General features: G+C 44.1%; 1 protein-coding gene across 2 annotated transcripts in view; it reads right to left on the bottom strand.

Annotated features, from left to right (window-relative positions):
* CREBBP (CREB binding protein) overlaps positions 1–21,869 on the bottom strand; it is a 155,545-nt gene that overhangs the window by 18,541 nt on the left and 115,135 nt on the right. For both annotated transcript variants that reach the window (XM_025370196.1, XM_025370197.1), the window contains 7 exons: positions 17,912–18,030; positions 16,555–16,794; positions 16,036–16,124; positions 10,794–10,874; positions 8,705–8,761; positions 4,715–4,792; positions 4,328–4,395 (listed from right to left, as the gene is read on the bottom strand). In XM_025370196.1, the coding sequence (XP_025225981.1) occupies positions 4,328–4,395; positions 4,715–4,792; positions 8,705–8,761; positions 10,794–10,874; positions 16,036–16,124; positions 16,555–16,794; positions 17,912–18,030 (732 nt within the window). The remainder of the gene's footprint in view (positions 1–4,327; positions 4,396–4,714; positions 4,793–8,704; positions 8,762–10,793; positions 10,875–16,035; positions 16,125–16,554; positions 16,795–17,911; positions 18,031–21,869) is intronic.

Here is a 21,869-nt window from a genome sequence, read left to right as displayed (position 1 = left end):
AAAAAAAAAAAAAAAAAAAAATACAAAGGAAAAAAGAAGTTAGGTGTGGTGGCGGGCGCCTGTAGTCCCAGCTACCCAGGAGGCTGAGGCAGGAGAATGGCGTGAACCCGGGAGGTGGAGCTTGCAGTGAGCCAAGATGGCGCCACTGCACTCCAACCTGGGTGACAGAATGAGACTCGGTCTCAGAAAAAAAAAAAGGTGGGGGAGGGTAGACTGAGACGTTTTACACTCCACGAAGGCTGCGAGTCCTGCTCCGAGCTCTGTGCTCAGCAGTTTCGTGGCTGAGATGACCATTCTGAGAAACAGAGACTTCAGGAACTCACAGCTATGCTACCTATTCTCAGTGAAGCCCCTGAAGAACATTATTGCATTCTTACCCTCGTACAACTGCTGACCAGTTTTGCTCCCAAACGAAGTGGCTTCCAGCTGAGAAAGTTAGACACGGCTAAGAAGGGCCACATTGCAGCAAACACCAATATCTTGTCTCTTTCCCCATGTGAAAGGGTGGCCCCACACACTACCATTTTCAAACAGCAAACAGAAGGAATTGACCTTTTTTTTTTTTGAGACAGGGTCTTGTTCTGTCGCCCAGGCTGGAGTTCAATGACACGATCTTAGTTCACTGTAGCCTCGACATGCTGGGCTCCAGTGATCCTCTCGCCTCAGCCTCCCAAAGTGCTGGGATTATAGGCGTAAGCCAGAATCAACCTTTTACATTAGGTCTTTACTTTTTTCTTCAAATCACCTAAATTAACTGCACTATATAAAGAGACATTTAAACAGCTGCCAAGAACCAACAACGTGTTGTGTGCAGGAAGGCACATGTAGGGGGTAGAGGAGCCAGCACACTCAGAAATAAAAATTTTAGCGATACACCTTCTCATGGGGAAAATACATATTTTCTTTTCTTCTTTTTTTTTGAGACGGAGTTTCGCTCTGTCGCCCATGCTGGAGTGCAGTGGCGCAATCTCGGCTCACTGCAAGCTCCGCCTCCAGGGTTCACACCATTCTCCTGCCTCAGCCTCCCGAGTAGCTGGGATTACAGGTGCCCACCACCGCGCCCGGCTAATTTTTTGCATTTTTAGTAGAGACGGGGTTTCACCGTGTTAGCCAGGATGGTCTCGATCTCCTGACCTCGTGATCCACCTGCCTCAGCCTCCCAAAGTGCTGGGATTACAGGCGTGAGCCACTGCGCCTGGCGAAAATACATATTTTCATATGTATATATATATTAAAACAAAACACACTCTGCCTGGAATGGTGGCTCACACCTGTAAATCCCAGTACTTTGGGACGCCGAGGTGGGCGGATTATGAGGTCAGGAGATCGAGACCATCCCGGCTAATATGGTGAAACCCCGCCTCCACTAAAAATACAAAAAAAAAAAAAAAAAAATTAGCCAGGTGTGTTGGCAGGCGCCGGTAGTCCCAGCTACTCGGGAGGCTGAGGCAGGAGAATGGCGTGAACCTGGAAGGTAGAGCTTGCAGTGAACTGAGATCGCGCCACTGCACTCCAGTCTGTGTGACAGAGCAAGACTCTGTCTCAACAAACAAACAAACAAACACTCTTCCATAGTAACTTCGCTATTTGACACCTGTGATCCATATATGGCTGCATACTCCAGAGGTGGCCTCAGACAGCACAGGGGTCTAGGGGCAGGCCATGCTACCTGCAGTGCACACAGTGCCACCTTCCTCACGGTGCTGCCTCCTTTTCTGTTATCACTTGATTTGGCCGCTGTTGCTACTTTTTCATTACTCCTTGCCACTGCTGCAGTTATGTCCTTGTATGTGCCTTTATGCATATGTGCAAATATTTTTATAGGATACATGTGTGAAAGTAGACTTGCTAAATCTAAAAATGAACACTTTAAATTGTGCCCCTCGCTTTCTGGCATTCAACTTACATTTTCATCCATGGCGCATGATGGGCCTTTTGTGCCTTTTCCTTTCTCATTGCTGGGTTGTATCTTTTTAAGGAAGGCTTTTCATAACTCAACACAGTAAAATTATTATCTTACTTTTATCCTGAATGCATTTGTAGTTTTGTTTACTTTTCTCGCTTTTAATCTACCTGAATTTGATTTTGCGTATGGTGTGTGCGAAGGAGGTGGTTTTCAATGCAAGATTAAGGAAGCATACCTTCACTCTGTGATCACACACACCACAACCCCTGTGCTGACACAAGCTCACATCGACAGAGTAGAGCTACCTCTAGTCTCTTAGGCCCTTTTCTCCTGTAATGTTCCATTTCTAGATCTTGGGCTCATCCACCGAATGCCCATGGGTCTTTCTGGATGCTGGAGTGGGAGTGGGACCAGACCCGCTCTGGGGCCACTTGTGTCATTCCCCCTAGTCACCTCCTGCCTCTTCCAGGCAATGACTGTTCTATGGAGGTCTAGCTCTCTGGGTAATTCTATTTTGGCTACTGAGCCTCTGGCCCAGGGAAGAACTTCCAATTTGCTCAAATGTATTAGTGAACTCATTCAGAATGAATCCTCTGAAGCAGGGCCTCTCAAATGGAAGCAACTGTGCCCCTCCACCAGGGGACATCTGGCAATGTCTGGAGACATTTTTGACAGACATAATGAATTTGTTGGTCATTTCATTATGTGAGGAAGGTGTTACTGGCACTGAGTGAGTAGAGGCCAGGGATGCTGCTAAAATCCTATAATGCACAGGACAGCCCCCAAAACAGAGGATTACCTGGCCTGAAATGTCAATAGTGGCTCAGTTGAGAAACTGAGCTAAGTATTACGATAGTTTATCAATGAGTGGTATTTCGAAAAATTTAACAAAGGCAGTGTAAGCTATAGGATAACTTTGGATGTTGGTTAACAACAGAGTTTGAACTTTAGGACTCAGTCTCAAGTCTACAGGTAGCTTCCTCCTCCCCTTCCCCCAGTGCATGGTACATCCCAGCATTTCCATCTCTCTTCTACTCTGAGCTCCCCAAATGACCCTGGTTCTGTTGGGGATCTCCTGAGCAACATGCCAGTCACCTGTCCTGCCACAGAAAGGTGACAGCTGTAGGGAGCAGCAGGCAAGTGAACGTTAGAACGCTGCTGCAGTTGTCCTTCTTGTGTGGTTTGCTGGTTAACTCAGCAAAAGGACAGCCTGGCATGTCAAGCTGCAGAAGGCCATCCCAAGACTTGAGAATTGACTCTATTACAAAGATTAAATAATCATAAACTTTTGAAAACAATGCGGTCTTTAAAGAAATAAAAAAGTGAGCCGGGTGCGGTAGCTAACGGCTGTAATCCCAGCACTTGGGGAGGCTGAGGCGGGCAGATCACAAGGTCAAGAGATTGAGAACATCCTGGCCAACCCAACATGGTGAAACCTCGTCTCTAGTAAAAATACAAAAATTAGCTGGGCATGGTGGCGGGCGCCTGTAGTCCCAGCTACTCGGGAGGCTGAGGCAGGAGAATCACTTGAACCCGGGAGGCGGAAGTTGCAGTGAGCTGAGATTGCACCACTGCACTCCAGCCTGGCGACAGAGCAAGACTGTCTCAAATTAAAAAAAAGAAAGTCTACTCATGCAAAGTTACTTCTAGCAGTAACAGGTTGTTCTATTTCTGCACAGGCACCACCAGCTGCAGTAACATGTCCAGCCAGTCCACATGCAGGCCAGGCTCCTACTCCCAGGGTGGCAGCTGGTTCCCAGGGGTCATGGCTCATGCTCCACTGTAGCAGAACCCAGCACCCACGGGATGGACCCATGACAGCCCACAAAGGGCCCAGGGTTAGACAGGGCTGGCCAACACTACCCCAGTGTGTACACACGCACGCACGAGGGGTGAGGGGTCTTAGGTCTAAGCCACTTGAGAATAATCTGTTGACAAATTTTCTCCGAGAATTTACAAAGTTTACTGTACACCTAACCTTTCATCTAAAACATGCACTGGATCATAAAAGCTGAATAACAATCAAGCTAAATATTCCCTTTAAGGGTGGACTGAGAGGTTTTACACTCGGTGAAGATCCACAGCCCGAGGCTGCCAGTCCTGCTCCAAGCCCCGTGCTCAGCAGTCCCATGGCTGAGATGACCATTCTGAGAAACACAGACTTCAGGGACTCACAGCTGTGCTGCCTATTCTCAGTGAAGCCCCTGAAGAACATTCTTGCGTTCTTACCCTCATGACTGGCCTGGCTCTCCTTAAGGATGAGACAAGAAAAATACAAAGTACTGGGGAAAAAACTCACAAAAATCTTTGACAACCAAACCTCAAAACCATGTGTTGAGAGGAACCAAAGGACAATGGGCACAGTTTCTACAAGTTTCTAAAATGTGCAGTCCAGGAAACAGAAAGCTTCCCCAAACTTACTCTTAGCACTGAATTTGTTTTCTTTTCGAGGTCTGCCAGTTTTCTTCAAGCAGTTGTCGCACACAAAACTGCAAAAATAATAGTGGTATGATGAGACTGTATATAATGATGTAAATTGTCAAACCAACAAAATGCAGCATTCAGATATTTTGTTGGCAGTTTAAATCACATTATTATTATAAAATTAAAGAGTGAAGAGGCAGACTGCTTTGATGCCACAATTCCTAAAGCAGACAAACACTTAGAACTTAAATTTAGAACCAACTGCCATCTCTCTTAATTGTTGAATTCTTGCTGACAACAATGAATGAGATGCAGTAGCCACTGCAACTGCCCCACCATTGGCTCTGTGTAGAAATGCCCTCCAGGCCAGGGGAAACTACTTACCCTGAAGGCCAAATGATATCATAGTGCAGAACACAAATCTGATGCATCTTCCGGCCACACTCCTTGCAATCAACGAAACTAGGAGACAAAGAAGGCGCACTGTTAAAGCACACGGAACCACACGACCGGAGTCACTTGTAGATGTCTGTGTGTGCATCCACATCTTGTTCTCTGGGTTACTTTGAGTAGTGCTGACATTAATGCATGAGTTGGCTGATTCAGCTATATTTTACAATGCATCCATATGATATCTTCTATAGGAAAAAGCTTTCTTCCTTTCTTTGTACAAGTGCTTCATTCCTCTTTTCTCCCAATCTCCCTTTGCAACCAGAAAGGAAACTTTATTTTTAAAAACTGCTGTGACAAATACATTATCTCACAGGCCAGTATTTCTGACACTACTACACATTTTCAAGAACAATGCCTTCTCTCTAGGTGATTTCACATGCCTAAACTGACTTAAAAAATAGAGAACAATACTTTTAGCATTCTAAACATGTGCTCTTAAGTCTAAAATTGTTTAGGATACTAATGGGAAACATGGCCAGTTCAGAGCAGCCACGCTAGGCCGGAGGCACAAAAACACCAGTTCGGAGTCAGTTACAAAAGGGTGGAACGTGTCAGTCCTACTGGTAAGTTGACAGGGGTTTGTTCAAGTAAACACTGGTGAAGCGAGAGGATGGACCACCCATTCCCCACAAATCCTCCACACTGTTCTATGGCAGCCCACAACCACGGCTCACCAGAGCTCCGTCACCTCCAGGAACTGCCTTACCCAGGAATCTTAAATGCCAAGATGCCTTGAGGTCAGACCTTTGGTTTTTGTCAGCTCCCTCCCTTGCTGCCTCCACAATGCATACCTCCGAGGAGGGGCTGAAGGGACTGGTGAGTAACGTGACTCCCTGTGTGCTCCTGAGCTCTGAGCTATGGCTCCTCTACAGTGTGCCCCTGCCCTTGTTCCCTTAATCTGTCCATTGTACGTGCTATGCAAGCCCTTAGCCATGGGTCTATCCTCATCAGCCTTCTCTGCCCAGTCTGCTGGAGGGAAAGAAAAGACACACACACAAAACTGTGAAACCATGGCGGCACCCGTTCACGGTCCTGTGGCACTCTCTGACAACCCAGCTCCGTCTGGCTCCCTCTGCCTTCCACGTGGCAGCTGCTCTGAATCTGCACTCCTTTCCTCCAGTGCTGTCCTCCACAAGCCCTGTCTTTGAAAACCCAGTCACTGAGCTCTTCCCTTATGCTAAGAATTTCAAAAGTTGGGGCTAAGAACTTCCTCAATTCCTGTGCCGTCTCCAAAGGTCCCCTGCTCTCAACTATTCCCTCCCATGTCAGGGAAAAGGAGTGCCCCCCAAAACTACACTTGGGCCAGGTACAGTGGCTCACACCTGTAATTCTAGCATGTGGAGAGGCTGAGGTGGAAGGATTGTTTTACCGGGAGTTTAAAACCAGCCTGGGTAAAATATGGAGACCCCATCTCTACAAAAAATTAAAAAATTAGCTGGGCATGGTGGTGTGTGCCTGTAGTCCCAGTTACTTAGGAGGCTGAGCTGGGAGGATGTTTGAGTCTGGGAGGTTGTGGCTGCAGTGAGCTATGATTGCACCACTGCACTCCAGCCTGGGTGACACAGCAAGACCCTGTTTCAAAAACAACAAACAAACAAAATCCAAACAAAACACTGTGTATTCTAGACCCCATGACATCCATTTTGAATTTCCCCCTTTCTCTCACTCCCAATTATTATTGGCCAACTAGGTGGCTCCCCTTCCCTCAGCCCCCCAACAAGCCCCCCTGCCTGGCTCCGAAAACTCTTGCTTTAATTAGGGTTTCAGTTTCTTGCCTCCTGCTGCTTTGTGTCTCTTAACTAATTTCTCTACTAGAGAACAATGTCTTTCCTCTTCTGATCAATTCACCTCATAGACCAAGGGTGACCTTCCTACATTAGAACCAATGCTATTCTTCAAAACCTCCTCAGCACATTATAGGATAAAGTCTATTGTCAAGAGACAGTGAAATGGCCCTTCACGAAGTTAATCTCTGCCTACCAACCACCCACTCTAGGGGACTTGTAGTTTTATTGAGCAACCTGTATTCTTTCATGTCTTTGTTTCTAGAATGCTCTGCAGCTTCAACACAAGTATCACCTTGTCCAGGAAACCAGGCCCAACTGTGATGATGCCGCTCTGCCCAGGCGGGGTCCCTTCTGTCTGGGACTCACTTGCACTGTCTCCTGCTGCAGGCTGTGCCATTACCCAGCTGTCTCTCTAGACTACAACCAGCATGAAGAAGGAGACCCCTTTACCCATCCATGTATTCCCTCTGCCTGGTACCTACTACTTGAATGTAATATATTTTGAAATTAAAAAGTAGATATAAGTCGGCCAGGCACGGTAGCTCGCGCCTGTAATCCCAGCACTCTGGGAGGCCGAGATGGGTGGATCACGAGGTCAGGAGTTCAAGACCAGCCTGGTCAAGATGGTGAAACCCCATCTCTACTAAAAACACAAAAAAATTAGCTGGGCTGGTAATCCCAGCCACTCGGGAGGCCAAGGCAGACAACTGCTTGAACCCGGGAGGCAGAGGTTGCAGTGAGCCGAGATCGTGCTACTGTTCTACAGCCTGGGGGACAGAGCAACACTCATCTCGGGGGGTGGGGTGGAAAAGAGAAGTAGATATAAATCATAACGAAACTATAAAGCAACGGAGAGAAAGACACAATGTGAAAAGAAAGGTAGAAAGTCAGGAAAAACGATCTGCTGGTCACGAGAGGGGTGGGCGCTCTGCCCAGCCATCTCACCAAGACTACAGCTCTAGGATTTCACATCATCGTCCTGTCTGTGTACCAGGTGCTGGGAGAGATGAAATAACCTGCTGAAAGTCAAGCTAGGTTTCCAGAGGTGGCCTGGGTAGAAATCTGTGCCTGCCACTCTAGCCACTGGCTTCCCTGGAGTGAGAGGGTCAGGATAGGGAGAGCAGGATTTGTTTCTTGCTTTGGCTGAGTCACAGCCCACATTTCCCAAGCAGCCAATGCTCCTGGAGCCTGTGCTCACCGTGGGGACAAAAAATAGCCAGTATCGCCATGCCAATTTGGAGTGCCCTCAGAACTTTACACTGGGGACCTGGGAAGAGGCTACCACACTGAAGAAATTCTGGCATCTCTTTAGGGGCTGTTATGAAGCAAGATTAGCAAATGCAACACTCTCATTCATCACTGTAGAAAGTGCTTAACAATGGCAAGAACATGCACCAAGCTTTACATTATTTGAGAAAGCAGTTTCCAAGAGATTTTCTTTCTGGTATTTCCCTTTAAATGATACTACTAGTACTATCCCACCAAATATTCCTACCTTTGGTCTCTAAAGATTCACACTAAATGGCTTCTTTGTTTTTTTTTTTTTTTTTTTTTGAGACGGAGTCTGGCTCTGTCGCCCAGGCTGGAGTGCTGTGGCCAGATCTCAGCTCACTGCAAGCTCCGCCTCCCGGGTTCACGCCATTCTCCTGCCTCAGCCTCCTGAGTAGCTGGGACTACAGGCGCCCACCACCTCGCCCGGCTAGTTTTTTGTATTTTTTTAGTAGAGACGGGGTTTCACCGTGTTAGCCAGGATGGTCTCGATCTCCTGACCTTGTGATCCGCCCGTCTCGGCCTCCCAAAGTGCTGGGATTACAGGCTTGAGCCACCGCGCCCGGCCCCTAAATGGCTTCTTAAAGACACCCATGACCAAATTATTAGAGAGGTTTTCATAGAACTGAAACATCTATTTAATTTTATCATTGTTAAAATCCAGTAATTAGAGAACATGTTACAGAAACATACATATTTTGTTTAAGTTTAAAAAGAATCTATATCTAAAAGATAACCTCACACAAGAAATTCCACTTACTGCAACATCTTCCCAATGTTTTTACCCACAACGCACTCCATAAGGAGTAACTTTACCAATTTCATACCAAAATTAAAAGTAAAAAAGAAATAGCTATATACTTACGGTTCGGGGTCTAAGGTATCATTTTTCTTCTTTTCAAACTGATCCTTTGAAATTGTCCTTGTTTTAAAAAAAAAGAAAACATGTTGTATTAACTAAAATTTATCTGCTGAGTATAAACTATAGGGTCTCTGGAATGTGATTTTGTAACTAGTTCTTCAAACAAAAAGACATGATGGTCCTTTAAAATCTCAAGTACATATAATAACGGAATGAACAGAAAATTTAATTTCTCAGAACACTACAATTTCTTTTTCCACATATTCCACTACCATTTCTTTTCTTTTCTTTCTTTTTTTTCAGAGACAGGGTCTTGCTCTGCTGCTCAGGCTGGAGTGCAGTGCCGCGATCATGGCTCACTGCAGCCTTAACCTCCAAGGCTCAAGTGATCCTCCTGGGTAGCTGGGACTATAGGAATGCACCACCACGACTGGCTAATTTTTTGATTTTTTGTGGAGATGGGGGTCTCATTATGTTGCCCAGACTGAATTCAAACTCACCCCGGTTCTAAGTAGCTGGGACTACAGATACAAACCACCACGACCTGTTAAGTTTTTTTCATTTTTTGTAGAGATGGGGGTCTCACTATGTTGCTCAAGCAACAATCCAATTATTAATCACACAACTAAAGAGAATTAAGATGACAAGGGAAATAAATTAAAAATGTAGAATTTCAGTCACTTTGGTTTGTATGTCTTACAAGTTAGGTTTTTTCCTGCATTTGAACAAAGAAAATGGCAAAGCGTAAGTGCCTACACTGCTTGGAAACCGCTCTTGTGGCAAAGCCTTCCTTTCTGTTGGGGGAAGTCACACTGTGGGTAGGGTGCTAGGAATCATGGAAGACTAGGGAACTCAGTCTGACGAAAAGAGGGAACGGTAGACCTGGGCAGATGCGGTGGGTGGCTGGCAGGTTTTTAGACATTTCAAGCATAGAAATGAGTTGATAACACAATTTGTGCATTTGCTTTTTCTTGCCACACACACGCCATTCTATCACTCGAAGGTAACTGCTGGATAATAAATACTGGAAATAAAAGTTTAATCCTGTGCAGGAATGAACTAACAAAGTCATACCTGTCCACTTTGGAGCCGATAAACAATAGGTAAAGAAAGCACTAGTGAGGGAAGGAGACACATTTATACTTTAGGCCAAAAAATGGGGTACTGGAATCCATTAATCTGCATTAGAGCTCAGCAACTGAAAGGATGGAGGTTTAAGTAGAGATAAACTAAATGTAAAGGGCAGGGCATGTACACCAAACTCATTTTTTGCTACTGCCAGTTCTGTTAATGGGGCTACCTGGTTTCTCAGGTATAACTGAAAATTTACATGGTCGGGCATGGTGGTCCCAGCACTTCGGAAGGCCAAGGCAGGAGGACTGCTTGAGGCCAAGAGCTCGAGACCAGCCTGGGTAACACAGTGAGACCCCATTTAAAAAAATAAAAATTAAAATAAAGAAAATTTATAATTCCCCAAAATGGAAGTTGACAACAACTAGGAAAAACCAATTATTTTAGAAGAAAAGACAAACCAAGGTCAAGAGAGAGCAGTGGTCTACAGTGGTAAGCCATAGTACCACTGCCTTGAATGATAAAGGCAGAAGTGGCACTGTGGTTCAGCCAAAACACATTTTTCAGTGTAAATGTGTATGTATACACATATTCAAATTAAATGTGAGCATAATTAATATGAAACAAACCCCACAACACTACACACTGTAATCTCAGCACTCTGGAAGGCCCAGGCAGGTGGATTGTGCTTCAGTGTAGGAGTTTAAGACCAGCTTGGGCAACATGGCGAGACCTCGTCTCTACAAAAAATACAAAAAATTAGCTGGGTATGGTGGCGTGCCCCTGTAATCCCAGCTACTTGAGAGGCTGAGAAAGGAGGATTGCTTGAACGAGTTGAGATAGTGCCACTGCACACCACTCAGGTGACAGAATGAAAACCTGTCTCAAAAACAAAAAACCAAAAAACATTGCATGAAAGTCAAAATGGCAGTGGTACTTTCCTTACAGTCATTGGTAAGAGGAAAAAACAATTTAAGGTCACCCTCCCTCACCCCAGAAAAAATGACAGGACGGTACTTACGTCTGGGGCTGTGAAGGGTCGTCACCCAGGGTCACATTCTCGCCCTGGATCTCTGTGAAACACTTCTCACAGAAATGATACCTGTCAGCAAGAAGGCCATACTTGGGTGAACTGGTCCATCATAACACACAGCCACCCAAGCAACGAAGCCACCAATCAGAGCAGGGCAGAGCACCACGACGAAGGGGGGGCGTTGTTGGTTGATTGATGGGTCAGTGAGGACAATGAAAGGAACAGGGGGCAGGTGGGGAAAGGCAGGATTAGAGAACAAGGAAGGGAACAAATAGCACAGACACAGAGGTAAGACGCAGACACCAAGACAACACAGAGCAGAAAGCCAAGGCAAAGCATTGATTAGCATTCGGTCTCATTGCACACATCACAGGCCATCATCACTAACAACGACAGGCTCGGTCCGGCTCCAAGAGGCAAATGTTTTCAAGGAGTTGTTAATACTAGAATTGCATGGAGCCCAAATTTAGGAATCTGAATTTTGTTCTTACTCAGAGAAAGTCAAATATAACTCTAGGGTTTGAGATGGAAAAATTTACTTGAACAAAACAGTCTGACAAAAGGCCTTAAAAAAGCAATTTACACTGAAATAGCTTTATTTTTCAAAATGGAAAATTTATGCTTGACAGCAATTCAGAGATTTTATTTCCGGTATTAAGCCAGATCTTTAAATGCATGAAAATGCTGAGCACCCAGAACTGATTTTAATTTTTTCCTGGTTTTTTTTTTTTTTTTCATGTTAATCATTCAGTTAATTGTGTTACAATACAAATGAAACCAAATCCATATTCTAGACAAACATTTAACATAAATGCAGTCAGGGTCAAAGACTTTCCACCCATTTATCAATATGAATATACAGAGTAAGAAATGTGATATATTGTATAAGAAATACAATATATGTAAATCCATGAACAATCTTTGAAAATTCAATTCTAAGCTTTGATGTGACATTTTTGGTACTGGGACCAATCATCCATCAATCGGAGAGACTTAGCCAATGACTGTACTGACTTGGGGGCAATCCAAGTTAAGTGAATTTAGAGTTAATCTTTAAAGAACAATCTGCATTTGAGAAATTATCCATCACCCCAATTTCTTGTAAGACAATATAGAGCCTGGGCTCAAGCTATCAAATACGAACAATTAAAATAAAAACTACTAAATGTTTGGAAAGAACATAAATGAGAAATCAACAGAAATGCAGGCTGATGCTGCATAAAACGACACGAGTACACAAGAATACCGTAAAAATAAACAAGCGGGCGGAGGTGGATCACACAAGCGAGAAGAATGAGTGTCAGGTAGCAACGGCAGCACAAATGCGGTTTAGTGCTCAAAACTATGTCTACGAGATGCCAGGAAGGATTAGTATTAAAAACAGTGCGACAGGACTCGAGCGCCAGGCTGAACCACCAAGTGCAGAACGGGACACGACAGCTGCAGTCTCACTCACTTGCGCATTCACACGGCTACAGGAGACTGAGGTGTGGGCCACCGTGTGGCCAGTTCACCACCACTAGGACAGGTCCCCCACAAGTCCCAAATCTAATCTTAATTCAATATACTGAGCATTTTGTCTGCTGTATTTCACTAACCCCACACACACAGCACATTTTAAAGCATACAACTTCAGAGCATGCACAACATCTCAAGATGAGCCATTTTTTTTGCGTTTGGTTGATGAGGAACATGACAGATTCACTGGATTAATGAACGTTTCTTGCTGGGACTAATTTATTTGGGACTAACTCAACTAATAAATTATGTCAGGATTTAAAACTCTGACAGGGAACAGGCAGATTAATGTTTTTCTTTAAATATGTATTTTTTTTTTCCTGAATGAACTACAGCAATATTCTGGCCATTCACTATTTTGTAAATATCCTAAAATCCTGTATGGAGAAGAACTTCCATGTGCAGGAGGGCATGGTCATCACTGGCAAGAAGGAATTAAAGTACGGAAACTATAAACCAATTCAGTGGCAACCAAAACGATATGCAAAAAAGACATTCCCTCAATCCCCAATACTTCCCTTTTATAAGTAAAACTCCAAATTGAGTGCTCCATTCATGTTACAATCAAACACACAGCACTATGGCCAGCTAGAAGGGACGGTTCAAGACATTCTGAAATGAAACTCCCATCGTAATCACAGGTGAGTCTAAATGGTTTTAAAATCCTGGAGAAATTCTTTGCTTCTATTCAAGGACAGCAAGTCCAGCAACATCCAGGAAACAAGGACCATAAACCCATCTTTTCCCACCGAGGAAAGTGACACAGAGGGAGACACTGGTGGTGGAATGGCAACCCTTGCGGTGGCTGGGAAACTGAGGCTCTTCCTGTATGACTGACTCTCATCCTGGAAAATCCAAGGATCAGAACAGGGGAGGCAAAGCATCTCAACAGACTCCTCGTCTGCCCCAAAACTGCTGGAGAAATGGACAATTTAGCCTGTTCATGTTTAACAAGGGGAGGAAGAGGGGCCCGTGGCTTCACTTTATTACTGTTCTGAGAGATGAAGAAAGCACACAGAACAGACAGCAGTCACCCCCAACTAGTAAAATCAGCTAGAGCAACCCTGGCAGTCAGTGAATGCTAGATGTTATTGCCAGACTGCCCCTACCTTCTTACCTAGTCCACACTTTATTCTCCCTGGAAACACATAAAGATTTAGAAATTTGCTTTTCAACTTAAGCACCCAGATGACATTTTGCCTGGTGTGAAGGAAGCAGCTTGATGAATATGGAATTGCAAAGGAGAAATACTTCACATAATCCAGTAATGATGCATTTCAGGGTTGCTAAAGTTAGTACAATGTAACTGCATAGTTTATCTGTAAGGGTAATTTAATATATGGAGTAAGTTTTCAAATGCAGATTGTTTTAAGTACCATATCAGTACATATGAATAACTGGGAATATCTATAGATAATATTTATATTATCTATAGATACTAACTGGGAAAGCTAAAGAACAGTTCTTCCAACATGAGTTACTTTCAAATTTGCAAAGTATGAAAACAAGTGAAAACGTAACCATACGCTCACTTATATATTAGGGTTTCACTTGTTTAAATGGTCTGTAGGATTTTTTATTGTTCTAAGTGCCCAGTAAAAATGAAGTTCTATACAGAAATAAGACTTTTCAGAACTTTCAAGATGGTCCTGTGTTTATACGCCATCAATGACTCTTTGATCCTACCAATTCCATTTAACTTTAATTGCTCTCAATGTAAAAGACCAAAATCTGTGCAAATCAGCAAAGGCAGGGTTCCAACAGACCCAGGGACAGGCCCCACAACACTTTAGAGAGAGTGGTAAACAATCTACCTTTCTTATAGACCAAAACTGTGTTGGGCAACGTAGCAGGGGTGGCATTTTTCTGGGTATAGTTAATATCAACCTTTCTCTTAAGATATCATTAACTTTATTTTGCTTGGCACAAATGGTTTTTAAAGTGCATTCCTATTCATTATTTCATCATTGGGGACTTGACAAAATGAGGCTGCGAGGGAAGACGCTATTGTTTGTATCATGGACAAAGCTAAGCTTAATACATTAATACATCATGGGGTGTGCTGAAGTCATGGGGCTAAAACTGTAAAAGGAGTGGCCAGAACTTCCAGAAGAGCAGCAAGTCACTATGGGAGAGATTCCATTAGGAAGGGGCAATGGTATCATTTTAAACTTGATCATAAAATGTTTCTATTGATAAAGGGGAAGTTGAGATGGAAATCAGACTCCGAATGTTAAACTATTTTCAGCAGGACAATTGCACAGGCTGCACTTCCAGCAGAGATGCAGTTTAGGGTCTGCCCTTCTCCCTTGCACTGGTGTTTCACTACACTGAACAGTAATAGGAATAAGCAGGCCAGGCTTATTCCTAATAGAAAAGGCTTAGGAACCTTTTTTTAGAGACATTTTTGTGTCAAAAGGATTTTTTAAAATACAGGATTTTGATGGGAGTTATTACTTATCTTGAATATGGTTTTTTAAAAAACATAGAAGAATTAAAACAACCACAAAATTCCAACATTTTCAGGCCTGTGAACAAATAACAAAAAGGCTTCTGTCTTCTTTGAAGTATAGGACATAATTACTGCATCCAAACGAGAATGAAATAATAAAAAACGCCAAACTCCAGTGTTGACAGTTAATACTTGAACCTAAAGACAAAGAACAGGCACAAAGCTCTATCTTGGCCACAGAGAATCCAGCTGCTGGCTCATAAAATGGAGGCAACGTCACAGTTTGAGCAAGATTCCTGACCTGTGCCTCCACGCATGGTGTGCTTACACTGCAGCCGCACATGGACACTTACACGCTGCGGTACAGATAAGCTGACTTCTCAAACAACCCCAAAACTACGCAAGGTGTATTTGTGTGGGAAACCACAACAAAAAATACTGTTTTCATTCTCCATCTATTTTAAGACAGGAGATCTATTCTTTAGCCATCTTCATATTCCAAAAGAATGGCAAGTATTTCTTAAGCAGATCCACCACTCACAAAATCCTGAAATGGCCATCTTATAATAGGAGGGTGATTCTTGAACTCAATTAAAACACCAGATCTCATTTTGTATCATGCTGCTAGTGTCAAATTTAAAAATAAAGATCATGGACCCTTTTCCTCTGCCTCAAAGGAAGTAGCACTTGTGCAAGTCTTTCCACGAGACTGACCTGGCCAAATTACCCAGGCAAATATTTGCAGGCAGAATAGTAAAATCCACATTTTCTACTCTATGAACATCTTAAAAAAGGCATGCCAACCTTTATCAGAGTTACTCTCAACTTCAGACGCTTGCTTCTAGGGTTGCGTTTTAGAACAGGCATGGCTGAAGAAAGAACGTACCTAATTAAGTAGTACGGCAAGACTTGACTCAGAGGTTACAGTTTTTACACTATAAAAGTATGCTTTATAACTAAGAGGCCATGGGCCTATCCGTGTGACTAACAAGACACTGAAATCGAGCTACTTTTCTTTTTTTCAAATAGAGATGGGGGTCTCACTATGTTGCCAAGGCTGATAACGTAACTCCTGGGCTCAAGCGATCCTCCCACCTCAGCCTCCCAAAGTGCTGGGATTACAGGTGTGAACCACCACACCCGGCCTGAAATTGGACCACTTTTTATTGGAACTTCAGGAAAGAAATAATGTACACAGACTATAACCAGATGAACGTGCCTTGCCCTAAGACATAATACAGGATGCTGCTTGACACTTACCTATTCTGATAGCTGTAGTAGGCAGCATCGCGAGGAATGGTACACAGCTGCTTCCCATAGCAGCACAAAGTCTGTGGGGAAAACTCATACTGCAAAAATAAAGGAGAAATACTTTTATATAAAAATACATTCCATTCACTGTCCTATAATGTCCTAGTCTACTATAGAGACTAGTAAATTATCTCTGTTGGTATATTAGATAGTTTTCTAACAATTTTAGTAGCTTTAAAGACATTTTGAGATAGCATGTGATACAACTGGCTCTAAGAAACATTTATTACAGACAGGTACCACGGGCAGAGGGGCAGCCAGAAATGCTTCCTCATGGCCTCCCTCAGTAAGTGCCTATACACCCAGCTCTGATCACCCATCACATCACTTCAGGCATCAACTGTGTCACCAGAGAGCAGACTGCACATATGCACTCCCAGTACACAGGTGTGGTCTCCTATTACTGTAACACCCTTCTGGCTGGATTAACTAGGAAAATTCACTTTCTGGAAAAACTTAAAACTGTACCTTGCGTCCACAGCAATATCCAAGGGACTGCATGACTGGGTCAATTTCCTGCTCAAAGACCTCTGCAAGCTTACTGCAAAACTTATAGACTCGGGATGTCTTGCGATTATAGAGCCAGGCATTGTTGAACATGAGCCAGACGTCGTCCACGTACTGCCAGGGCTCTTGGTACTGCCCTGTGTCCAGCTTCCGCTTGATGGTGGAGAGGTCCATGGGATTCTTTACGATGTCAAAATAATCCTTTTAAAAAAAACAATGGTCTCAGGGAATTCCCCAACATCCAAATGCCAGTCATATCTGGCAGCTTTGTTTTAAAATAATAGAAACAGAAAGTACCAAAATAACTTCCATTCCCAACAGTAAGAAATGGGAAATGAAAAGAAAATAACCTCTGATGCAACTAACTTTACTCACTAAAAGTACAATTAGTATTTTCTTTTTTTTTTTTTTTTTTTTTTGAGACGGAGTCTTGCTCTGTGCCCCAGGCTGGAGTGCAGTGGCGCGATCTCGGCTCACTGCAAGCTCCGCCCCCCCGGGTTCACGCCATTCTCCTGCCTCAGCCTCCCAAGTAGCTGGGACTACAGGCGCCCACCACCTCGCCCGGCTAATTTTCTTGTATTTTTAGTAGAGACGGGGTTTCACCGTGTTAGCCAGGATGGTCTCGATCTCCTGACCTCGTGATCCGCCCGTCTCGGCCTCCCAAAGTGCTGGGATTACAGGCTTGAGCCACCGCGCCCGGCCACAATTAGTATTTTCAGGTATGATCGCATTATAATACTTCAAAGGCAAAGATAAAGAAAAATTGTTAAAAGATACTTCTAACAGAAAATTTTAAAAATAGATCTTTAATCCACTGAATTAAAATAGTGAACCAGTTTATCAAACAGTGTATATTTCTAGATATTCACTCTTGATCCTGGCAAGCAAAATGAAATTCCAAGACAAATATAAACACAAAGCTAGTAATTACTGCTACATAGAATCTGCTGGGTCCCCATGGCCTTTGCAAGGCTATCCAGGAATATAAAAGAGAGAAGCCTAAATATTTTTTTACAGTTGATGTTCATAAATTCTTTCAGACAAAAGTGACACAAGGATCCAAATATAAAGTGAAGTCTCAGGGGCATGTGCTTCCCTTGCTTCAGTGCACCCCTCCAAGGACCGGGGCTTCATGAACAAGTGAAATCAAACAAAATAAACACTTTCATTGATAACTGTTAACAGACAACAGTTTTTTATATTAGGAGAACAATCTTCAAGGCAGGGGGATTATTTAATCTAATTTCAAGGGATAAAACAACGGACACTCAAAAGTCACACCAGCAAAGTTGTAATCTAATTTTACGAATTAACTTACTGGAATTCCAAGGAGCTGGGGATCTACAGGCTGCCGGAAAGGTAATGACTCTGGGTCCTGTCGATACAGTGCTTCTAGGGTCGGCATCAGGGCCTGGCGTAACTCCTCTGGTTTAAAGACTGCAGAGAAAACATCAAGAAAAGACACTCTGTAAAAGGTGCTCAGATCCCTCCTACCTCACATTTAAAACGGAATCCTGGCTGCTGTGACGTCCCAACCATGATGCTCCTAAGGCACTCGAGGGGCTCTCGTCCGTCACCATAAGGACTAAAGCTTCTGAAAACACACTAGTGTCAGAACTGCGTTCAGGTTGAGAGGCAAAATACAACGAGAAGTTTGCATCTTCTATGAAAGGTTTCCAACATTTAAAAACTTGCTGAAAAAGAAAGTAAAGCTAACTCCCAAATCTGTCTCATTCATCAAACTGGGTGGCAAATAAAGCCATTTCAGGCTGGGCGTGGTGGCTCACATCTGTAATCCCAGCACTTTGAGAGACTGAGGCAGGCAGATCACCTGAGGTCAGGAGTTCAAGACCAGCCTGACCAATGTAGTGAAACCTTGTCTCTACTAAAAACACAAAATTAGCCGTGTGTGTGGGAGGGGCCTACAAGCCCAGCTACTCGAGAGGCTGAGACAGGAGAATCGCTTGAACCCAGGAGATGGAGGCTGCAGTGAGCCGAGATGGCGCCACTGCTTGGGCAACGAGAGCAAAACTCTGTCTCAAAAAAAAAAAAAAAAAAAAAGTCATTTCATTGGAAGGGACCTTAAAAGATCCTCTGAGGAAAGTCTTTTTATTCTTGGCTAAATTAAATTCAGGCCACTAGAGACAAATGGTTTTGAATCTCATAAACGTAAACAGTAATAGAGATACAAAATAAAGCATTTTAATAAAAAGTTCCATATTGCTACTCCCACATTTACTAATGCCAATTTCTCCAACCCCTCAGCCACCTCACTGCCTACTACATTTTCTATTGTCACTAATACAAACATAAATACTGGCTGCCAAATACATTCAAGATGGTACATTCATACAAACCCTCAATGAGTATGGGAACAGGTGCCGGGGAAGCTGCTCAGTGTGGGAGGCCGGCCAGTCAGCAGTCAGCGTGTCATGACCCCACCTGGCTCATGTTCACTCACACAGAGAAGAAACTGGAGGCAAAGATGTCTCAGGCGTTCTGATGCCTTAGCTTACAAGTGACACGTACTTTTTTCTTTGTGTTCTTGTAATTTTTAATTTATTATTTTTGAGACAAAGTCTCACTCTGTTGCCCAGGTTGGGGGACACTGGCATCATCTCAGCTCACTGCAGCTTCAACCTCCCAGGTTCAAGTCATCCTCCTGCCTCAGTCTCGGGAGTAACTGGGACTACAGGTGTGTGCTACCATGCCTGACTCATTTTTAAATTTTTTTGTGGAGATGAGGTCTCACTATGTTGTCCAGGCTGGTCTTGAACTCCTGAGCTCAAGCGTTCCCCCCTGCCTCAGCCTTCCAAAGTGCTGAGGTTACGGGCATTGAGCTATCATGCCCAGGTTTTTCTGAGACAGAGTCTTGCTCTCTCACCCAGGCTGGAGTGCAGTGATACGATCTTGGCTCACAGCAACCTCTGCCTCCTGGGTTCAAGCGATTCTCCTGCATCAGCCTCCTGAGTAGCTGGAATTACAGGTGCCCACCACCACGCCCAGCTGATTTTTGTATTTTTAGTAGAGATGGGGTTTCACCATGTTGGCCAGGCTGGTCTCAAACTCCCGACCTCAAATGATCCACCTGCCCTGGCCTTCTAAAGTGCTAGGATTACAGGCACGAGCCACTGTGCCTAGCCATCATGGCCAGCTCATTTTATATTTTCAGAGACAGAGTCCTGCTCTGTCGCCCAGGCTGGAGTGCAATGTGGCGCCATCATAGCCACTGCATCCACTAACTCCTGGGCTCAAGTGATCTTGTGGTATTAGTATGTTGCCCAGGCTGGTGGTATTGAACTCTTGGCCTCAAGTGATTCCAGCCTCTCAAAGCAATTAAGATTATAGGTGTGAGCCACTGGGGCCTGGTCTGTTTTTTGTATCTTGAAAATATTTTTTTTTTTTTGAAATGGAGTTTTGCTCTTGTTGCCTAGGCTAGAGTGCAATGGCACGAACTCAGTTCAGTGCAACCTCCGCCTCCCGGGTTCAAGCGATTCTCCTGCCTCGGCCTTCCGAGTAGTTGGCATTACAGGCGTGTGCCACCACACCCAGCTAATTTTGTATTTTTAGTAGAGACTGGGTTTCTCCATGTTGGTCAGGCTGGTGTCGAACTCCCGACCTCAGGTGATCTGCTCTTCTCAGCCTCCCAAAGTGCTGGGATTACAGGTGTGAGCCACCGCCCCCAGCTGCAAAGATTTCTTACAACAGATAAATGGGAAACTGTAATTTAAAAATCAGATTAAAATATGGTAAACATTTAAAGTTCCAGTTGGGAAGGGGCAAGTATGAGGTACATGGGTCTGCCATCAATTTTGTGTGGGGTGGAGATGGTCTAACTTGACAAATTCTAGAAAGCGCCATCTGATTCCTAACTGGTGAAAGCAAAAGTTAAAATTTGAAGGAAAACCCCATTTGTTTAACAGGCTCACTTTAGAGATGAAAACAGGTGCACCAACAACATGCCTCAGGGCTCATTCCCATCAGAGCCCAGGATCCAGACTCTTGACCAACCTCCGCAGACACCACCTCCTCTCTAGGGCACCTGGCTGCTTCAGACCTCCGATAGCGGCTTGAGGTCTGGGCAACCAGGTAAAAACCCCAAGATGCAGCACTCCCCAAGCACACGGTCCCCAGCACTTGAAAGTGCAAAGGCCTGGTCTAGGGTGCAGATGTGCCCTTCAGAAGCATCAGAAACACACATCCTTGCTTCACACTAACTCCTTTCTTCTGTTTTATGCAGAGATGAAGTAGCATTTGGTAGTCTTTGAATAACTCATTATAAGAAAACAATTATGTAACGAATAGCCTTTTGATTTCTCTAAATGAGGGGCTGGCAAATTATGACCAACAGGCCAAATGTCGCCAGCTGCTTGCTTTTCTGTATGGCCCAAGAGCTAACAATGGATTTCACATTCTTTAACGTTTGGCAGAAAAAAAAGAAAAGAATATTATTTCATGACATGTGAAAATCACACAAAATTCAAGTGTTAGTCTCCAAAAATACAGCTTTATTGGTGCACAGCTATGCTCATTCATTCATATAGGATCTGTAGCTGCCTCCGCACCACAGTGGCAGCACTGAGGAGTGGTAACAGAGGCCTCAGGATGCACAAAGCCCACAGCATGGAACACCAGGCCTCTGCACGGAGAAGGCCTGCAGACCCTGTTCTAGACCCTGTCACCGCCCCAGTGGTAATTGGGAGTGACAGGGCCTGAAACAAGGGTCACTTTGGTTGACCATTTATTCATTCATTAAATAACTATTCAAATTCCCTGCTGAGGAGAGCATTTTCTCTCTCTCTTTTTTTTTTTGAGATGGAGTTTCGCCCTTGCCCAGGCTGGAGCGCAGTGGTGCGATCTCGTACAGGCGTGAGCCACTGCACCCGGCCGAGGAGAGCATTTTCAAACTCCTGTCTTTACCAGCACCTTTCTGTAAGAAGATCCCATATGTGCAGAAGTGAAGTCAGGAGTGTGTGTGAACTGCACTCCTCCTCTGGCCCGAGGACCTGCTCCACGCGGCAGGGTTGCTGCAGCGCACCAGCAGCTCCCAAAAATGCGTCTCTCAAGCCCTTGGAGAGGCTTATATGAACTGTCTCATATCTCAGTTCCCAGCCCCTGTGACTACTGAAATTTCACCAAATGAGAAATTTCACCAAATGAATAATATTACAAAAAATAAAAACTCAGTTCCTCGGTCACCCTGGTCACTTTTTTTTTTTTTTTTTTGAGACAGTCTTGCTCTGTCGCCCAGGCTGGAGTGCAGTGGTGCGATCTCG

This window comes from Theropithecus gelada, chromosome 20 (assembly GCF_003255815.1).
Source record: "Theropithecus gelada isolate Dixy chromosome 20, Tgel_1.0, whole genome shotgun sequence".
NCBI lineage: Eukaryota > Metazoa > Chordata > Mammalia > Primates > Cercopithecidae > Theropithecus > Theropithecus gelada.
This window is presented reverse-complemented; position numbering and strand designations above follow the sequence as displayed.